At 33.0% G+C, this 22,576-nt stretch overlaps 1 protein-coding gene across 8 annotated transcripts; it reads right to left on the reverse strand.

The window, feature by feature from the left end:
• Positions 1-1,228: 1,228 nt before the first annotated feature.
• On the reverse strand, positions 1,229-17,232 carry LOC122279271 (probable LRR receptor-like serine/threonine-protein kinase At1g07650). 8 transcript variants are annotated; one of them, XM_043089791.1, is made up of 25 exons: positions 15,291-15,431; positions 13,068-13,230; positions 12,879-12,927; positions 12,367-12,438; positions 12,190-12,258; positions 11,946-12,017; positions 11,782-11,853; positions 11,618-11,689; positions 11,438-11,509; positions 11,273-11,344; positions 11,074-11,145; positions 10,910-10,984; positions 10,054-10,122; positions 9,366-9,431; positions 9,177-9,242; positions 9,036-9,068; positions 8,848-8,888; positions 8,015-8,391; positions 7,733-7,928; positions 7,442-7,570; positions 4,216-4,334; positions 3,856-4,066; positions 3,469-3,706; positions 2,167-2,317; positions 1,229-2,000 (listed from the first exon to the last, which is right to left on the reverse strand). In XM_043089791.1, exons 4-25 carry the CDS (start codon positions 12,369-12,371, stop codon positions 1,596-1,598), a joined length of 2,682 nt encoding a protein of 893 aa, XP_042945725.1. In that variant the 5' UTR covers positions 12,372-12,438; positions 12,879-12,927; positions 13,068-13,230; positions 15,291-15,431; the 3' UTR covers positions 1,229-1,595. The 8 variants fall into 8 exon arrangements, with proteins under 8 accessions (XP_042945725.1, XP_042945718.1, XP_042945717.1 ...); XM_043089784.1 differs by lacking the exons at positions 12,879-12,927; positions 15,291-15,431 and adding an exon at positions 17,054-17,232; XM_043089783.1 differs by lacking the exon at positions 12,879-12,927 and having other exon boundaries at positions 15,287-16,036.
• Positions 17,233-22,576: the final 5,344 nt, after the last annotated feature.

The raw sequence follows: 22,576 nt of genomic DNA on the forward strand, positions 1-22,576 counted from the left end.
TAAATTAATAAATTTTTTATTTAATTTATTTTCTCACATTTTGTAATTCTACCAATTAAATGTTAATAATAATTATATTCTAATTAGATTAATATTAAAAAAAGTATTATTAAATGTTAATAATAATAATTATATTATATTACATTAATATTATTATATTATAATTAAATTAATATTAAAAAAGTATTATTAAATGTTAATAATAATTATATTCTAATTAAATTAATATTAGAAAAAGTATTATTAAATGTTAATAATAATTATATTCTAATTAAATTAATATTAAAAAAATATTATTAAATGTTAATAATAATAATAATTATATTATATTAATATTACAAAAAAGTATTATTAAATGCTAATAGTAATTATATTCTAATTAAATTAATATTAAAAAAAGTATTGTTAAATGTTAATAATAATTATATTATAATTCAATTAATATTAAAAAATATTATTAAATGTTAATAATAATTATATTCTAAATGTTAAATGTTAATTATATTCTAATTAATTTAATTTATTTGTTTGGAATGATAAATTAATATTTTAATGTTTGATGAATGAGTAGTGGTCTTCCATCTTTAGCCAACCACTATAACAAAAGTCCAAATTATTTTAGACTTGCCCAATCCAATGTGAAGGATTTTTGAGCCAAATTATGTAAAATTTGGCCAAGCATCTCATTTGACCAAGCCAATGTGAATGCTCTTAGAAGAAGAAAGGGGAAGGTGAAATGCAACAACGGGCTGGGCTGAAAAGCCCATGGGCTAGGCCTAAAACCAATTGGGTTGGACCCAAAATAGGGAAAAATCTATTAAAAACAAACCCAATCCGATATAAAAGGGTCCAACAAAGGAAAAAGCATAATAAAAATAAATAAAAGTTGAATAAAAATGCTACAACTCAATATTAATAAAATAAAATATTTTAAATCCAACAATAAAATAATTTAAGTTAAAGAGTAATTTAAATGCGAAATAATTATTAATATCAAGAAAGCATATTATTTTAATCTCACAACTTAAAGATCATAAAACAATACAACGAGAAATACGTTTAATTTAAAACAATCAAACCATTAATTATAAGAATTTAAATAATTATTAAATAAAAATACACATAAATACGGGATATCACATGAGGTTTATTCATAAATGTCAAATTTTGAATCTGAAGCCCACAAGGTAGGCTTAAATATAGCTAAGGACATTTCAAATTTTGAGAATTTTGCTTGAAAAGGATAATTCCCAATTAATGCATAAAAGTAAAATACAGAATAAAAAAATTATCTTGTAAAAGATCTGGCCCAAACTAGAGTAGGAATCATCCCCAAAAGTGACAGTGAAACATTACCATAAAAGGAAAAAATAAATTAAATCGAATATCCAAAGGGGAAAATGACTTATTAATGGTCGAAATGGGAACCACCAAGTGTAGCTGGTAACCATAATGTGCACGCCGAAAGGATCATTCCATATTGGGGTCATATGCGAGATTCTGATAGTCATAATTAAAGTTACGGCCAAAAAACTAACGCATGCCCAATATTTCCTCAATCTGTGGTATCTTCACATTTTCCTACCATATTTGCACTAATCTCTCTTCTGGAGGTAGTCCAATGCTATCAATGAAGAGTCTGCCAACTCAGCATCGTCATACCCGGATCCCCTAGCATTAGTTGCATTTGATGATCGAACACGACTCTCATCTCCAATTGAACGCATCGATTCTTGGTGGCCCTGACCAAGCTGCTCTCTTAAAGCATTAAATTTGAATTTGTCTCCATATAAGCTTGGATCCATAATAACATCATCAATAGTTGTTTGGCCTTCAAGCATGCTTACTACTGCAGACATTGTGGGTCTAAGAGCTGGAGATGGATTCGTACATAGTAAAGCTACTTTGATCATTCTAATTGCTTCCTCCATTTTGAACTCAGAGCCTAACTTTGGATCCACCAATTCCACTAGATTACCCTTTTGTTGTAGAACAAGAGCCTGAAATATGCACACATGAAATCTTAGCAAATCAATAGAAAATAATTATGAAGTGGCCAATCATACACAACATATTGTTTCAATCTTGTTTAGTTCGTGTTCAACCAATAGATCATCATCAAGATGACCAGTTTTGGTGCATGGAATAACTATTGATCAATCTTACCCAATCAAGAAGACATACATAACTTTCATTTGGTCGAAATTTCATGTTGCTCTTCCCTGCAACAATTTCCAATGTGACAACCCCAAAACTGTAGACATCTGCTTTATATGTTAAAAAACCCCATAATGCATATTCTGGTGCCATGTATCCTCTGCGTGACAAAGATTGCATTATTATGATTAATATTTCAAAGTATGTATGAATTAGATCTAAACTACCATATTGAATAAAACCCAACACCTACATAAATTTAGTTACGAAATGATCATATTTTTTCTTTTCTATTTAGCACAAAATTATGCCAACAATAAGGCAATGGCAATAGAGTGAAATATTCTTTATATGAAAGATACAAAACTTTGTTGTTGATCAAATGCTGATAACTATTGGAGCTCCATTGGAACTATTATAAAGAGCAAAAAATTTTCATTCTCAAGCAACGTGGGATCCCAAACACCAACTACACTATCACGTATTATTCAATATGGGGTATTACAATCTCTCTCCCTTACATTCTCAACGTCTTCGTTGAGGTTTTCCGTTGTAGGTGGCACGACTCAATTCCTATATTTCTGGTTGGGAAAAGTTCTGATACTATAACGCACTAACGGAAGGCCTAAGCCACATGACCTATACTCCAAAAGGACTAGTCAATAATATAATTAGAATTCTATTAAAACATTATAAAGAGCAATAATTTCTTCTTCTCAAATAATGTGAATCTCATACACTACTTATCATTATCACTTATAATTTAATATGGGGTATCGCGTTGTTAAATCTCTAGAATTTCTTGTCACCATTAGTTTCACTAGAGAAGATTATTGGAATATTTTTAAATGGTAACAACCACAACATAGAAAATCAGATGGTGTATCCCCCCCCCCCCCCCCCTTTTCTCTCTCTCTCTCTCTGTCTCTCTTCTCTCTCTGTAGTACTCTTCAAGCATAAAAGAAACTTAGAAGATTGTTAAATTTGAATATGTTCTATGTCAAGACTACTCGCAATTAATCATGAATACCGATTGAAAATTCCTATAGCTATCAATTTCTTTGCAAGCAAACTTGTGTTGCAGATATAGATAACTAATACATTAAACTTACCAAATATAAAGTCCTAGAGTTTCTATAGCACTTCCATATATAATAGGAACATTTCTAATATGCAGAACCTTTAAATGCTTGGAGATTAACATCTATTCCTGATTAACTCCTAGTTAATCCCTTGGGAGGAAAAATAGAAAAGCAAAATAGAACAAAAATATGCTCCAAATTGAAGAATAGAAGAAAAGATAAAGCATACATGGTTCCAGCAACTCGGGTGCTGATATGGGTTTTTTCCTCTTCATCAAGCTTTGCCAAACCAAAGTCAGAAATCTTTGGGTTAAGCTTCGAATCCAATAGCACATTTGTAGTTTTAATGTCTCTGTGAACAATTTTCAGTGTTGATTCCTCATGCAAGAAAGCCAAGCCTCGTGCAATGCCAATGCATATTTTTTGCCGTGTAGGCCAGTCCAATTTTAATTGGAATTGCTCTAGACCTGCATTTTATTTATTTATTTATTTATTTTTTGGTAAAAAGTCGAATGGGGGAGTTCATGTCAACTTGGTTCTTAATATAAAACCATCCGCATTGTTAGGTTCCTATCCTTATTCAACATAAAATACTATATAAAAACATTAAGCATACCAAACAAAGGACGAGCCAGGCTATTGTTTTCCATGTATTCATATACCAAGAAGAGTTGATTTCCTTCAGCACAACCTCCATACAGTCTAACAACATTCGGGTGCTGTAAAGTAGATATCATGCCTATTTCATTCACAAACTCACGATTTCCTTGACTTGATTTTGAAAAAAGTTTCTTAACTGCAATTATGGTACCATCTAATAGTATACCCTGCATTTCAAAAGAAAAAAAAAAAAAATATGCATATTTAGGTATGTATGTGATAATGTACTAAGAGATGTCTTTAGTTCTGTATCATGGACAGATAAGAGAATTTTTATCAAAAACCTAAATGCATGAAGAATTACGTTTTCAAATACCTTGTATACAGATCCAAAACCACCTTCCCCAATCATGTTTGAATCATCAAAGTTGTTAGTGGCAGCTTTGATTTGCCTGTAAGTGAAAAAACCTGTTTGCAAATCTAATCCTCTCAAGTCTGCGAAAGAAATGAAAAAGGTGAGGCTAGTGATAATATTGTATCTTATAAATGAGTGGAATGATATTTCATTTCTATATATTTTGTCTCTTGATTAGTTAGATGACATAAGAGAGAATGACACCAAACACATGTAATGCAAAGTCATGACCTTGTTGTTTCACCATATTTATTACATCTGCTCAACAATCACAAGTATGCACAAATTCAAAATCCAAGACGTAAAAGGAATTGAGATTCTTTGAATTCTCAGCCCAAATTCGAATAGGTATAGAAACGATGTGTGAGCTCAACATTCATTAATGCCCAAGTGCATGGGTTAATTTCCTAGGTTAGCTTAAAGGTTGCAGGGTCTATCTTGAGTATAAATCTCTCTCCCCGAGTTATACCATGAAATTTAGGCATAGAATGTTAAGGGATGATCTAAACTATGTGAAAGAGATAATCTGATCATTGCATTTCCTCATGTGCCTTTCGGTTCTTTTTACCTTTAAAGCTAAGATCATTTTACATATATAAAAGAATGGTATCACAAAAAGTAATTCTCTTGTGAATTTGAGATCATTTCAAATTTGAAATTTGCAATTTCTTCCCTCTCACTCTATTACTTTCTTTGTACATATTTAATTTGTAATGTCCCGGATTGGTTAAGTCTCGATTCCCACATTAGAGGGGTATGAGCTGTCATAGAGATCAGGTGCATGAGTGCCAGGTTTTAGGTTAGTTCTTATTAAGTGGAGCTAAGCTTTACAATGAATCCAAGAAATTTCAATTATAATCTTGATTAATGCTTTTGGAGTATAAGCGTAGATACGACGAGTGCTTTCATTTAATCATTAAAATTTTTATCTAAACCAACCTAGTAATAATGGCATGTGGTGGTGCGGCACTGCAGTGGGATGATTGTGATGAGTAGGGTTGTTTCTCGTCCTATCTGGGCTGGTAGCTGCCCTTGTGACCACTCGTCCCCGGTTAGGGCTGTACAAAATACCGAAAAACCGACCGGAACCGACTCAGACCTGCCACCGGAGATCAGAACCGGCCAGAACTGGAGTAGAACCAGTCAGCGCACGGTGGATTTTATTCAAAACCGATGTCCAGCGGTTCGGTCCCAGTTTGAACCTGGGCCGGACCGCTGAACCGACTGATGGTTTAAATGTATTTTTTATACATATATGAAACGATGCCGTTTTACTTAAACTGAAGTGAAACGGCTTCGTTTTAGGACTTAATATTTGAAAAAAATAATAAAAGGAACAGCGCCGTTTTAACCCTAGGGTTAACACAGCGCATGTTTTCTTCCTCTTCTTCCTCGTTTCTGTTATTTACTTTCAGACATTTAGCCGCCGCCGCCCTCCTCTCTCTCTCGTTCTCTCTCTCTTTCTCTCTCTCTCAAGGCGCACACAGCCACGCAAGGCCACCTCTGTCGCTAGCTCCCTCTCCCTCTCTCTCTCTCTCTCTCTCTCTCTCTCTCTCTCTAATCTCACCTCGAGGCATCATATCTCTCTCTCTCTCTCAAAAATCTCAGTCACCGCGGCTTCATCGCCCTCTCTCGCTCTCTCTCACGGTGCATACAGCAATCGAAGACGTTGACGAGCTGACCGGAGTTACACCGAGACTGAGGACGACAGTTTCCTCCCATTCTCCGACCTGTTTTGGTCGAGATTTATATCATTTTCACCCATCGGTGCGGTTTCGGTTTTGGACGAAAAACCGCACCGATAGGTCGGTTTTCACCCCTATCCCCGGTTAGGCAAGAGGCCATTTAGCCCCCCACCATCCGTACCCATGATTTATACACTTCATCTGTCCTCATTGATCAAGCAGACTGATTTTTCACCATCCCGTCCACATATTGGCCCAAAATCAATATCAAAACCACAAAAGTTCCAAAAGTCTCCAAATCGCAAACAAGAAAATCAATACCCAGAAACTCAAGGTCTCTGTTTGCTTGAAACAAAGACCTTTATTTGTTCTTCTTCTTGAGATTAGCTCAGTTCTAATCAAATCTAGTAAAAAAGGGATAATCTATATAAACCAATAGAACGCATAGATCAACTTCAAAAAATATAGATCAACCCCTTTACATGCTGAACTGACAAAAGAAAGAAGATTAGAGCTTTGTTAAATAGAGACCGAGATATAGGAAATCAGAAAAAGAAAGGGGGAGAAGACTTAGAAGAAAGAAGCATATTCGGTTTATGTAAAAGAAAAAATAAGAAGAAAAGAAGAAGAGAGAAGAAAGAAAAGAAAGAAGAAGAGCCAAGAACAAAAGAAAGAAAGCTGTGCCAGTTAGTTGAAAGAAAATGAAGACGAAGAGAAAAAGAAAGAAGAGAAAAGGAGAGTAGCAAATGTGGGGGCATTAGATTAGGGTTTAGAAGAAATGTTTGTATATGTAGGGAATTATGGTTATGATATGGGTGGGTGGACGGGTGTTTCATGGACAGAATTTTAACCAACCCAGCACCTGCCCGTTTTGATGAATATGATGATTGTATCTGCCTACCCGCCCGGCTTAACGGGAGGATTTTTTGCTCGTTACCGTAAGGGTGGGTGGGTTGGACCAAGTGGGCCAGGGAACGGGCCCCTGGTGCCCAGCCATAGTGATGGTGGGTGTTATGTGATAGAGGTGCAGTGCAGGTACTAGGCTTTATTACATTGGAAAGAATTCTAATTATAACTTCGAATAATCTTTATAGGGTATAACCACATAGGTGGATAGCACTTTTCTTAGGTCGTAACATACTCTACCTCTACAGTCACTTAGCTGTCCGTCCCTCCTATCTGAAAATATCTTCATTTAGATTTACTATCATAAATGGATCTAGCCTACTCTAATTCATGAGAAGTATTATTCGTTATATTTATTTATATAGCTGCTTTGCAAGGTGGGTACTACAAACAGATGAGTAATTTTCAACTGGGCAAAAAATGTTCGATAACAAAACCTAGGAATTGCAAGAATGCATTAGCCCTTGCAAAATTGCTGTACAAGTACATCTCAACTCAATTCATGCAAATTAATTTGCAATAGTTGAAGAAGACAAATAATAATAATAAGAAACCTATCTGTGTACTATAAATTAAAACAAGCACATATAGATTACCTTTTTCCCTTGATATCCTGTTTCCTATGCAGCCTTTCCACCAAAGAATGCCAAAAATGAGTAATAGCGCTGGTACTAAAGCTCCAGTCACAATGAATATTGTGGTTTTGCCATTATCAGGGGGATTATCTGCAGAATTGAACAAATGGGCCAGCTCCAGTACTCTTATCAAATGTGACTTTATTTATTCTTTAGTTTTGTCATCAATCTATTTAGAAGTGTACGTGGACCTAGTTGGGCAGTAAAATTATGATTGTCATATATATTATATATACCCTCAGAAATTATTACCATTTTCTATAGAGATAGCCGATATGAGAGGACCATATGTTCCTCTTGTTGGAGCATTTGTTGTCCCTTTGCCAGCCCAATGAAAGCGGATATGTAAGACTTTGTTACTCACAACTGCTTTAACTTTCTGAACTAAAGGTTTGTCAACCCCTCGTGCAGTATCTTCGATATCAAAATCCTTCAACGCCAATTTTCCCTGTAACAATTAATTCAACTCGATAGATCTGGGTTATCTATATATATGTATGTGTGTGTGTGTGTGTATTGATTTAAATTTCTTACCTGGATATAAACATCAAATATCCGTCTTCCAAGACTGCTAAAAGATCTGTCTCCTCTTATTATTATCTCTGCAAAGTGTAGCGTTACAGTATATCTTCCATTTGCCAAGCAACGCGCATAATACGTGAGAGAAAGAGGAGAGAGGCGTGCAGTTGTGTACAATTCAGGGTTGTTCATTCTGAGTATTGAAGCATTATTTGCTATGTATACAATCGAGCTGATGTTAACATCCCAGAAATTTCCAGTGGAACTGAATCCCCAATTCTCTCCTGCGCGATAAAATTTTGCCGCACCTGCATCGTCCTGATCTGCTTCGTACTTAATGTTTCCAATACTGACTTCCTTTCCACCGCAATTTATATGCACTGAATTCCAGTCTACACATAAACAATATCCTTTTAGTTTAGTAATTTCGGATATATAGAACCACAGATCATTGATTTACTGTTAGATACAAGTTCTTAGAGGATGTACAAGCTGCATGCAAACCCTTTTATAAAAAGTGGGACCTATGAGAAAAAGTAAAGTAAAGCCCAATCCCACTTATTTTGTGGTCTCACTTCAAAATGATTTCCACCAAACTTGCACAGCACAGACCGGAAATCAAAAAATGATTTGTGCAAGTTCATGCAAATCTTGTATAGGTCTTATAATAAAAAGTAGAATTAGATTCTACTCTTTTTTGTGGGACTCGCTAACTTTTTATAAAGGTGCTTATATCCACTACTAGGCTTGCATACCTTTATACCGGGCATTACTCTAAAGAGGAAAGCTTGGCAATTGGATTATTAAAGTATCAGTGTGATCAAAATCTGATTGTAAGGTATAGTTACCTTTTGGACAAGGTTGGTTCTTCGGGCACTCGCCAACTGATCTATATTTGGGTTAAACAGTACAAGAAATGAGCACGCATGAGCTCATGAAAAAGTATAATGGAAACGGGAAAAAGTTGGCAAAATCAAAGTAAAAGGAAATCAAGATGATTATTATTGTAATTAAGTTCACAAGTTTAGACACTTACGAGTCCTGTCCAGAGAAGCTTTCAAATAAATTTCTGATGAAACAAGAAACTAGTCAGCTTAGAAAACCTAGAAATCTTTAAAGATAAGTACAGAATATATAATACTGATCAAGTAGGCTGAAATGGCGAAGTGTTTCTCACAGCGTATCTCGACAAGTTGGTGGCATAGAACTCTCTAAGAAGTTATTGTAAGAAAGATCTAGATCACTGCAAATGGATGTACATAGTTTCCATTAATAACTCTTCATACATTCAAAAATTAAGAAAGAAAGGAAAAAAAATTAATAAAGTTACAGAAATCTGAAGTAGAATTTAAGTGAATTTAAGTACTCATGAGGATCTCTTCGTTTGATCCAGTCCGGAACTGTCCCGTTGAGTAAGTTGCTTGTCAGAAACCTGTTCAAATAGCAAGATAATCTTACGTAAAGATCTGGTTAATTAAAGACAACCAATCAAATGTTAAATTTTCAGGACAGTTACCAATAACTCAATTTACCTTTGAAATTTTCATTATGATCAATTCAGGCTTGGACCAACAAAAATTATCAAGATTTATATAAATCATTACCAACGGAAAAAAATTCAAAGGGAAAATACTTTTTGTTGAAAATAAACACAAAATGGGATACACAAACAGGGTGGGGAAAAAAAATATACAACCACCAAAATAATTCTGTAATATGTATATTCCTACGTACGTACGGTTTCTACAGAATCAAAGCTACAGTAATTAAAGGCCTCTATGCCCCATGCTCCCATGAATTAATATACATGATTTTATATTTCTTTCAACTGCATCCGAGAACAGATAGTTATAGATAGATAAGGATATTCGGTTTGGTTATAGTGAAATCTCAGCTTGCATCTTTTCTGACAAAGCATGGAACAAGAAAACCAAATCATGTCACCTATCTTTGTCCCTTTATATGTTTAATTCGACCTAGTACTTAGCTTGTGTATTATTTATTAAAACTTCTCCGAAATATAGCTAGATTTAGGGTTTTGAATCAACACATACAGGCGCTGCAACTTTGCTCTATCATCAAACTCTGGAGCATTTCCTTCCAATCTATTGAAGCTCAGATCTCTGCAGGTATAAAATGATAAAGTTGTCATTGTACAAAAGAACAGTAAAATTGAGTAGAGATTAATGTGGTTCAAAGATAGAATCACTAAGACAAATTATATATACAGGAAAATGTTTTTCGCTCGATCAGAACATGCTCTATAAGTAAGCTAATGGACATTTCTTTCCAATGAAAACATTATAATTTATTGCTGAGACGACAGCTTAACAAAAAATACATGTTTTTCATAGAAATTGACAACTGCAGATAGGAGCCTAGCAAAAAACAAATACAACCCTAAATAACTGCTTTCTAAAAGGAACAGACAATTAAAAAAAGGATAAATATTAATGATCCAGAAAAAGAAATTAAGACACTATCCAGGTAGGGAGAGAATATAACTTCAAGCACAGCTAATTAATGAGGGAAGGAAAAGAGATCGAGAAGTTCCTGGAATTAATCCAAAGTAAAGCCTCGAATTCGTCTACTGTCCTTGTGCTATTTTCAGAAGTACATGACCCCATTATACCTAATCTATGAAATTCAGAATTTGATAGAACTCAACCTCGCATCACACAATTACAGATAGCAGTTGTAGACACACCCCAAAACTAATCTATGACATTATAATGATTGAACCGTGAGTTCTGTCAACCCAAAACTAATTGGTGGAACTAAAGTCTTTTATGACATTGATCATTGCATGTTGCTGGCTTGTTTTTATGGCTATTGCAGAGAGTGGTATAATGTTTGGTTTTTCATTCATTAGAAATAGAAATTAGAAAATCAAAAAGACAGAACACCTACAAAGTTTGGAGATGGGGCATTGTTTTTGATATGTATCCCGGAATTTGTCCTGAGAGATTGCAGCTCCTTAACATCCTGCAACGTTGAAGAACATCATCTAAGCAAAAATGCTATAACTTTGTATTACTGCAGTTCTTAAAATTTTGTGGTAGAAGATGACTTACAATCTATTCATGCATGTCATGTTAGTCAAATTCGGAAATCTAGAACCCTCACCAATTAAGTCACTAATTCTTCTGCACAAAATTGCAATATTATCCACGACTGTTATTGTCTTAAGCAATAAATCTTATTAATTTGAGTACAAAAGGAAGAAATCATATAGAATTTACAACTAAAGAACCCTGAGACAATAGAACTTACAGCTCAGTTAAATTACTCAAGACAGAAATGCTTGGAGGAATGGGCCCCGCGAGACCGCTAGCTTGGATCTCTCTATCAAGAGCATAATTCTCTTTTGTTAGATTTCATTAGAATATTCTACTAGAAGACATTTAAATGATATATTTAGAAAAAGAAAATACATACAATTTCTGAAGCTTTTTCCAACTACTGAAAAAATCAGGTATTCTTCCATTGAAGTTGTTACTGCTAATCCTACTGCATTTGGTCAAGGCAGAAACAAGATTGGGTAACATCCAAACATGTGCTTTCCCAAGAAAACATGTAAAATTAGTATCAGAATACAAATGGCTTACAAACACTCACAGTTCAGTTAAGTTTATGAGACAAGTGAGATTGACTGGCAACTCTCCAGTGAGGAAGTTTGCATTGAGAATACTGCAGCCACCAAATGGGAAGTTCAGACCAGTTCAAGTTAGTTTTATTTGAATACATAATCATCGAACAAGAGGATAGGTGAAAATACTGACAGTTTCTCCAAGTTCACCAACTTCCCAAGCTCAGGGGGAACAGTTCCAGAAAACTGATTGTTCTCTATGCTCCTGAAAATGCATATAATAGTCTTCGTCAAATTGAAAACCCAGGAAAACAAAAATCAATCTATTGTGCTGTTATCCCAAATAAAAGAGCATACAAATGTCTAAGAGTGGTAATTTTTCCCAGGTAGCTTGGAATTCTTCCCGATAACTTGTTTACAGAAGTGGACCTGTAGCCAACCAATTATTTTAATTCAACAAGAATGAGCATTAATTTAGTGGCTAGATATTAATTAAAAAGTTATGAGTGATTAATGTAATCTAATGTGTTATATTGAAACCCCAATAAAATACTTATAGTCCTAGATAATTATTTCTCCAACGAGCTACTCATGCACGTACAGAAGTTCCAACTTTAGAGAAGTCCATTCGGATGGAATTGTACCAGTAAGATAGTTTCGAGACAAATCACTGAAACCAAGAGGAAAGCATGCAATTAGATTTGAACTATAAATATTTTTATTCTTTCAGATAGTAGCAAGTACTACTAATTATTAATTAGTTGGTTACTTTACTTACATCATCGTGATGTAAGGCAGCTTTACCAGGGATGTTGGAAGCACACCAGAAAGATCCTGCCCGGTAAGAAATCTGTATGACAAGGATGGTTAAAGGCAAAGAATTAATGTAATCTGTCTACTCATAATTTTATCATGTTGTTATAGATATATAATATTGTCCTAGCTAGAATTATATATAAGAATCATCCTAGAATATATAATTCAACGCAATCTTCATCGACCATAATTATGAAACTAGAACACTTTTAAAAACACCTTGGGGCATATCATCTGTGCTGAGTACTCAGGATATTATGGGATCGAAAAGGAAAAACCTTGAGGATATCATAGATAACAAATTGAATACCAGGTGCCACAACGGAAATATCAATGATAAATTGAGGAACTGTTCTCAAATTAAGAAACTCTTGGAGATGTCAGATCCGTGGTGCAGGTTCTATATCCGACTTTGAAAGTCATTTAGCTTAGAAAAAATTCAGAAGGCACAGATCTCAAATAGATGTAATGGACCTGCGACATCATAATCCATTAATTTGTTTCGAAGAACATCAGCAATTTTCTGAGTCCAAAAGACTATTAGTTAGAGACGTTGTAAGTAAAGTACATGCAATTTTACTAAATTTGTATTAAGAAAAATTAATTTATCCAAAAAATTTCACCAACAAGATACATGAAGGGAATTAAAGATAGGGTTCGTACAGTCCAACCACGTGACATACACCATCAGGGTATGCACAATTGCATTTTAAATAATAGCGGTAAGTTGGACCAATTTTTGTGTCATTGGTGCAATATGAATCTTCATGGAAAGTCCTCCAGTCCTTCTTCCCCAGCTCTGCGGCTATTTGTTTAAGGGCTTCAACTACAAAACGCACCAAATTCATTATGGAAGAATGACACAGACACTTATTATTGTATCCAGAACTGATAAATTTTGTAACTTATAACTTAGAAATTTTGTGTTCTAAGGGGCCACTTTTGAGGAAATATCGAATGAGACGATAAAAATGTGAATAGTATTGAAATGGTTTATAACTAATAATGAAATTGTTTGAGTTAAGATGTGTTATTGGGTTTTGTAAAATGCGAGAGAAAAAGTTAAATAAAAATATTATAAAGTTAAAATATTGTTATAATATTATTTTTATTTTAAGATTTGAAAAGTTTAATTTTTTTTGTGTTTTATATTGAAGTTTGAAAAAATTAAATAATTAGATAATTATTAAATAAAAAAGTTGAAGATTTGATCTACAGTGCACTGCGACCACGACGATAGAGATTATAAGAGACAAGAAATGTTCATCGAGAGATCCTTTTAGGGCTCCAACATCACTTAAACACAAAATAATTTTTAATTTTTAATTTTCAGCATTTTCATTAAGGTATGGTTTTGCCCTTCAAAATTTTTATCTCAAATTCAAAATTCTCATCTCATCATTACAACTTTCCCAAATCTCCATATAAAATATAATAAATAATTCAACTTTTTCTTAATTTTTTCAAATCACAAAACAATAATAATATTAAAATATTTCATCTTAAAACTCAAAATTCTCATCTTATTACCAAACCATACCTAAACCAATATCCAAACATTAAAATCAATACAATTTTTACAAATTTCAAAACTACACATAAACATCAATATAAATTTTTAAACTTTCAAATAAAAATAATATTAAAAAGTTATATTCAAATAATTTTTTAATTTTATAATATTTTAATTTTATTTTTTTAAAATAATAAAACATCTTTGCAAAAATTATTTTATGAGAAATACTATTCACAAAATTATACTCGGTTGTCCAAACATGTAAAGATGTTTCTTTCGGAACACGTTTCTACTTTCAAGTCAACGGATTCGACCACTTTCACATCCACCGACAAAAAGTACGAATAAAATAAATTTATAGGCCAGTCGTCACGTGCGTACCGTTAAAATGTAGCACTAGTGGCGAAGGAAGTGTTTGAAGTTGCATTAAAGTTAAAAAATTATGTGAATGGTATTAAAAATATTTTAATGAAAAATTAGGATGTTAGTATGTTATATATTAAATTATTAAAAAATATTTTTAAAGAAAAATTTCAATACATTTTAATGTCTATTTTTCAGACGTACTTTTTAGATAATTTAAAATATAATTCAAATTTTAAAAAATAATTATTGGCAAAAACATCTATATAACTTTTATATTTTTAAATTTTCATTTTTAATTTAAAAATTAATTTTTACTTTATTTTTAAATAAATATAATATATTTTTAAATATTTTAAAAATATAATTACTAAATAATAAATAAATTTTTAATAATTTATTACTTAAAACTATAAATTATAAGTATTAAAATTATAAGATTCATTTCTCAGCACAATTTCGGATCCGGAGAACATCCTCATTGTTGAAAATTAAATATATTAAGAATAACGATATGGACAACACATGCATTTTCATAATATATATTACAATAATGTTGTAAGTGATGATATTAAAAAGAATCCTCATTTAGAATATAATTATATGAAATTTTGTGAAAAATATTGTGTATAGATCATAAGTTTTCCTACCGATCAGCTACCGTTCACTACCGGCAGCCCACACTTGAAATGGATTTTGTCTCGTGTTTTTTTCCTGAAACACTCGTTTGTGAGGAAGAAGAGGCCAGTTCAGTTTTTTTATTTTCTTTTTTGGATTAACATGCATCGTCCATTTCAGGCCTTGTTCAAGGATGGGCAGCAATAATCATGAGAATTTTGTCAGGCATGATAAATTTCACCAACCATGAATCCCAAAACAACAAAAGCAGGAAAACCCATGTAGAGTTTCAAGAACTTAGTGCATTTGAGGTAGAAAAGGAGCACCAAAATAAATGTGATAACATGGACAACAGCCACAAACACAAGGGAGTTCAAAAGGGCACCTACGAATTTATCCCAGGAAGAGTCCGAACTGGTTTCAGCATACGCAATGGTGGCTATGGAGTTGACCGATGCTGAAGTGGAAGATGAAGAAGTTGAATTAAGGACATAGACCAAAATGACCACCAGGAACATGCAGATTGAGAATGGTGGTATGATTCTGATAATCTCTTCGCCAAGAGAATCTAGAATGTTTGTGGGTTTTGTGTTTTGGGCCATCGGGTGCTCGAAAATTGAATTAATTTTGGTTCTTGGGGGTGATCTGCTTCACGGATGTTTGAGGATTCCATGGTTCACGATGATGATCGTACACAAGAGGTCGAAACTTCTCCAGAATATTGACGACACGCTCGGCGTTATCCACACCCATGCCGTGGCTGGGTTGCTGGGCGGAATCCTCTCCTGGATCTTTGCAGAGCCCCAGCTATGCAAGCTTTTTCTGCCCATCATAAGCTCCAGGGGAGGCGTCTATGGAGGATCCTCTCTTTCCTTAAACTGCTGCGTCTTACGGAATTAGTTGCCCGTCTCCCTTTCCCTCATCCTCTCCAATTTCTTCTCCGTTCAACAGGTTTTTTTGTTGTCCAATGGATTTTTGATGATATCCATCTTCCCAGAAGAAGAAATTTGGGTTTAACTTCATTATAGTTAATTAAGTAGATAAATGAAGAAGATGGGGGAGAGGAGGGAGAAGAGAGAAGCATCGGGGGTAGAGAGAAGGGGAGGGTGATTTGGGGGAGAGAGAAGCATCGGGGAGGAGCATTGCTCCACGTTGCTAAGCTACACATCACATATTACATGCCATATTTTTTTTAATTTTTTTCTTTTATCAAATATTTGATATATAGATAAAAAATAAAAAAATTTAATTAATTTAAGAAAAAAATTAATTGATTTAGAAAAATAAACTCAAAATATAATTTAAAAAAATAAAAAAATATGTGATATATGGTATGTAGAATTATGTATAATAATGCTCTTTCATAAATCATATGTCAATAATGCTCTTTCATAAATCATATGTCATAAACTAACAGGTGATCTCGGGAAATCGAGTGGTCCTCCCTTCCCGTCGGTTTCTTATTTTCCATATAATTATTAGAGTTTCAATCAAATAATGGGAAATTAGTAATTTTTCCAAGTGAACGCCTTTTCTTTTTCTTTTCTTCCTTAATATATGAAAATATCTATTTGTCATTTCTTATGCTATATATCAATATGTGAATTATCAGTTTTATTATTTTATTTAATCACATATATATTGATATGTAAATATGTATATTTAAATAAAAAAATAAAAATGACAAATCATGTAAGTAATATTTTTCTTAATATATATATATATATATATATATTGATTTAAGAACATGGCGGAACTAGAAAATCTAACTAAGCTTATAAAATTATTCTCTGTTGTTTTTTTTTTTTCATTTGTTGTTGGGGGGCACGGGGGAATTAATTGTTATAAAATCTATCTCATAAAAAGATCTTAAAAAGTTGAGTTTTAGGGATTTTAGCACAACACAGTAGTTCTGCCACTGATAATGGGATATATAGGTCGAAAAACTTCTAGAGTTAGCCCTATTGATCATCAATGGAAGGCTGGCGATAAAAATGTCTCAAAATACAGGGGCCGATGACCCTTCTGATGATCATCTCCCATATAAAAAATCCCTAAAGTAAGTTGTTAATAATAACTTTATCAAACAGCTCAGAAAATCGATAATTTTCAAAACAAAATAATAAGCTATAATCCAGGCATGAAATGTTACCTTCATCATCAGGAAGACGCCTTTGTGCCTTGACATTGATTACTCCCATGCAAAGAAGCAATATGAGCGTTTTAAGAATGAAGATGATCTTCGGAACTCTGTGAGCTTGTATAACCATTTTTCCCTCTACCCACTTCTTGTTGCGCCTCGAGTTCTATATTCAGGTCCGCGTCCAAACGTATCATCTTAGACTGATTGAATATATATGTATTCTGGGATTTGTTTTATTTATGAGGTAGGCCCCTCTATCCTAAAAATAGTATTAAATTTCAAGACATAGACACATATATACATGCTCTAATTCCATCCAACTGCCAACTTTCGCATGGCCAATGGCCACATTCTTTCTTGACTCTTTTTTCACACCGTACTTGTCTTTTTCCACTCCGCCTTTTACGCAATGATTTTAAACGCTTTCGGTTGTTTCCTAGAAAATTCGCACTTCTCTTTTTCTTCTTCGACCAACTGCCAGCTTTTACATGGTCCATGCCACTTAGTTCGGTTTAACAAATAAGAATTTTTATCTCAATTTTAAAATTTTTATTTTATTATTATAATTTTTTTTAATTTGTATACAAAATATAATAAATTTTTTAATTTTCTAAAATTTTAAAATAATAATAATATTAAAATATTTATTTTTAAAACTCAAAATTCTTGTATCAAAATTCACTACCATCAAACCGAGGTATTCATTCTTGACTCTTTTTTCTTTCTTCAAACTTTTTATCTCTTTTCTTTCAATTCCTCTTATTTATAAGTACAATTTTTCAATCCATAAACATCCAAGTGGGGTCTGAACTGGCAGGGATTCCGGTGGTACATTATTTATCATCCATGTGGCAATCGAAATCATGAGTGTGACAAGGAGAACTGATCTTATTTATTTTTAATTATTATCAATTTTTTTAAAATTTAATTATTATCAATTTAAGTCATATATATATATAATTAATAGAAAATTGATAATATTTTTTTTAAAACCTTATTACATTTTGGTATTGTATTATTATATACTAGAACATTGATTATGAGATTATATAAAAATAATTTTAATGTCTTAATATATAATAATTTGCCCCCTTAAATATAAATTACTAGATACCAGATGTCAACTAAAGTTCTAAACAGTGCTTGGCCCTAATGCAAATTTAAAAGATTAAGGCCCTTGTGTGATTATGTGATCCACGTGTCAGACCACCAATATTCATTATGAGGCCGGAGGGCCCGAATCTATTTAGTGGACCTCAGTCTTAGCAAAAACGCACCAATTAAGAGCCTGGACTAATGTTAGTAATATAGTTCCTGGGTCTTCAAAACCCATTAATCATCATATATAATTCATATATAAATCTAATTGAAGCGAGTAGGTCGAGGGCCACTGAGATTCCCCATTGGACAGAGCTTGTTTGTTTGGGAGGAGAGAATGAATCATTTGAAAAACGAGAGTTCTTTGGTATATTCACTTCATTATCTTGTTTGGTAGCTTTAAGAGAAAATGGAATGGGTAGATGGGGATGTCCATTCTCTCCCTTTCCGATACGATCATAATTTTTTATAATGAAGAAGTACGGGAAGGGAATTGAATGAAAATTTATAAAATAATGATTGATGAAAGCCCTATCATGCCTAACCCCCCCCCCCCCCCCCCCTCTCTCTTTCTCTCTCTATTTTCTGTCATTTTCGTTTGTAGATTGTTTTGTTATTCATCCCATTTTCTCTCTCTTCACTCATCAATTTCATTAAGGTTCCATTTGGATTTGAAGAGTGGGAAATAATCAAAATTGATCCATAATAACTTTAATTGTTTGTGTTGATGCTAAAAATTGCACAACAGGTTGGAATGAGATAAATAGTTATTTCTGGCTCACTGTTATAATTCAGGCCTCAATAGGTGTGGTTTAGAGCCCCTAACAATATTCCAAATTGGCTATACAGCATCTATACATTCATTCATAGCATTAAATAGAAAATAAATGAAGAGAAAGTAAAAATGCGGGAGACACATAAATTTATATGATTTGTGGTAAGCCTACGTCTAAGTCCATTATAATATAATTATTTTACAATCTCTCACGGTCTCTCATCCTCGCTATACAATAGAAGTCGGAGACCTATTTTTTTGAGGAGATCTTTTCTCTAAAGCTCTTGTCGCCAGGTTGAAGAGGCCAAAGAAGTAGTCGCAATTCGAAATCATTCGGAAGTCTGCCCTTTCTTATGTCACTCCCTGCTTTACGTCACATCTTTGTCTCTTTTATGTCACAACTAAGTTTTCCTCCTAGCCTTTCTTTTTCCCAACTTTTATCACCTCATTTCCTGTTCTCAAACTCGTGGTTTTTAATTTCATACCGTACCAACCGATATGGCCGAAACATGCCTACCAACCAAGTAACCGATACAAAGAAGACCCTTGTTTCATACAAGTCAAAATTTCAGTCGTTTCGGTTGGTACCGACCGATATTTCGACCTATAATGGCCTATATTTCGGCTCATACCGGCCGATGTTTCTGCCTTTACTTTTTTTTTTTTTTTCATTTTATCAAATTGCAAGCTTATTTTTTTACCCACAATTCAGACCTAGCTATTTATAATTTATATATATGTATTTATATATAATTTATTCATATATAAACTGTTATTTTATAATATAATTTATATATATATTTATATATATAATTTATTCATATATTGACCATTCCGAAATAGTATACAAAACGGTACTGATATCAAAATATTTCATTCCAATACCTTGACGAGTACGACTTCTAGTACGATATTCAAAACTTTAGTCACATTTCCCTTCTTTCTTTAATAGGTATCCCTGCATCCAAACCAGGTTCAAACAAATTCATATATCCAATTAATTAAGGCCATCAGCATGCCTTAATATCATCTGTTTCTTACTTGTTTTTTCTTTTTCTTATTAATTTCTTAATCGATTAAGAAATTTAGCAATCTTATCAAGAAGAAAATCGAAAGCGAGAGAAAGAGAGTGAGGTTTGGTCAGTTTCTTCTACTCACATGGCTTAGACTGCCGACTGAATAACGAAACCAAAACAAGAGACTTTATCATGTTAGTCTTTGCCCTGCCCATTTCTTACTCTTTTGTTTTAGAAAACAAGATGCAGGACTTTTTAAAACATAAATTGACTAAACATAGATGGATGACCATGCATGCATCATGCTGAAACATATTGTCAATCAAATCATAATTGTGATTTAAGATTCTACGTACTTATTAGTATGTTTAATATTGAATCAATAATGGTAAGTTATCACCCCGATATTAAGCCAAATATCATACCCAAAATTCTAAGAATATTTAGAGATTTTGACACTCGGTACATAAAACAATATTATATCACATCTATAGTTAAATTCACTCGAAAAACTACTAAAAACGCTTTAGTTTAACTAACCAATATCATTTTTCTTCAATATTTAATTATGCGACACAGGTAAGAGTTTTTCAAGATTAATTTGTAGAAAGAACTATTATTAGAACCCAATTTGGTATGATGACATTCACTACTCTTATTCCTTACATGATATTGCCGGTTCAATGTCATAATGATAAATGAATTTGGACACTAGGGGACAACCATGGAAAAATTGAGACGGAAAAGGTCATCAAATCGTTACCTGGTCAATGTTTCATTATAACATTATCGTCTATACAATGATTGTGTCACGAGGCCCATCAATTGAATCACATGGAAAAAGTCTTAGAAGCGAGGAAGTCTAGGGCCAGTGACTATTATTTACTTTCCATTCCTTTTCTTTGAGACGAAATGATTTCAAAATTTCTCATAGTTTTTATTTTTAAATATTACTCAATCATAAAATATTTTTAAATTTTAGATTTTCATCGTTATCTAATTATTATCCAAAAAGAATAACCTATACAACTTTTCTAAACTTCCAAATACAATAAAAAAGGCAATACAAAATTTTTAAATTTCAAAACAAAAATAATATTAAAATACATTCAAACAATTTTTTAATTTTATAATATTTTTATTCAACTTTTTTTCTCTTATTTTTCAGACTCTCATAAAACATCAATTCAAACTATTTTATTATTATTCACAAATCATTTTATTACTATTCACAAACCACTTTATTATTATTAACAAAATTTTGAAATACTATTCAAACGAGCCATAAAACATCTAAATAAGAAGATTAAATTCATTTCCAGTGTACTTTCCATTAACTTCATGATTTCTATTATTTCATCTTCCATTTTTTCCTATTTCAATCTATTAGAAACTTACTACAACAAATATTGGTTTTTCCCGCAAGGGAATTTGGTCGACATATGTGGGGACTATGTGGGAAAAAATCTTTTTCCACCAATTATGTTCGTGAGACGTTGGTGGCATATAATTCATGAACAATAACCTTTTCGCAGGAAATAGTTAATTCGTGGGAAAAAACTATCTTTTGTCACGACCAGAGGTTGTGGCAAAACCTATTTGAGTCCGTGGCAAATTTCGTTGCCACCTAGCCCTTCGTGGTGACAAGAACATTAATTGTCACCAGAGACACAGTCTGAAAAAGTTTTTTAGCCATGAAACAGTTTGTCACATGCTTAGTGGTATAAAGTTTTTAGCCACTCCCTAGATCGTGAGTATTATTGGTATTGGGAGGATATGATCTAGTGATAAATACGATCTATTCACCTCTATACTTGTCAAAAGAATTGTCTTAATTACATGCTCTTCCATTGGAAATAAGTATTACCCGTGATATGATATCATTGGAAATAAGTATTCCCTGTTATATGTTATCCTAACTAAAGTCCTATAATCCATGTACTGCTGCCGTGACAAAAGTAAGAGCATAGCTTTTGGTGGGGTGACTTACCATGTTAGTTCCATGAGGATCATTAGTTGACAAAAGTGACACCTATGAAGGAACTAACAAGTTTCCACCAAATGATGCGGTGAGAGGCTGGTGGCATATAATTCATGAGCAATAATAGTTTACCCACTAAAAATGCATTTGGTGGGTAAAATGTATGTTTTTCCACGACAACTATTTTTCTTGGTGGCTATTGGTGAATTCAGATACATTGACTCGTGGGAAAACTGTTATTTCATGTGGAGTAATATGATTGCAACAATTTCTTTTACCATTAGTTGTTTGGTTGGGAAAAATTCCAGTGTCTAGTCCAAGAATTAAACTTTTGCAGAAAATCCCAGTTTTCCATTAACATCTTCGCGCTGTCTATCTTAATTGGGGGTTCATATATATGGTCTAATTTTTTCCCCACCATTCCATTATGTGGGTAGTACATTTTCTCCCACGAAGCTAATCATGCAAATTATATATATATATATATATTTTTGACAACAGTTGTTTCCTCACCATCCGGACACATTACTTCACATTTTGTTTTTACCAATGATCATTGGTGAAAACAAACTAGTTGTCATGACAACTAGTTTAATTTTGAATCTGTTAAACTACATAGATTCCAACTTTGCATCCAAATATCTGCTGAAGATCAAACCTCA

The sequence above is a fragment of the Carya illinoinensis genome, chromosome 10, assembly GCF_018687715.1.
Source record: "Carya illinoinensis cultivar Pawnee chromosome 10, C.illinoinensisPawnee_v1, whole genome shotgun sequence".
NCBI classification, from domain to species: domain Eukaryota; kingdom Viridiplantae; phylum Streptophyta; class Magnoliopsida; order Fagales; family Juglandaceae; genus Carya; species Carya illinoinensis.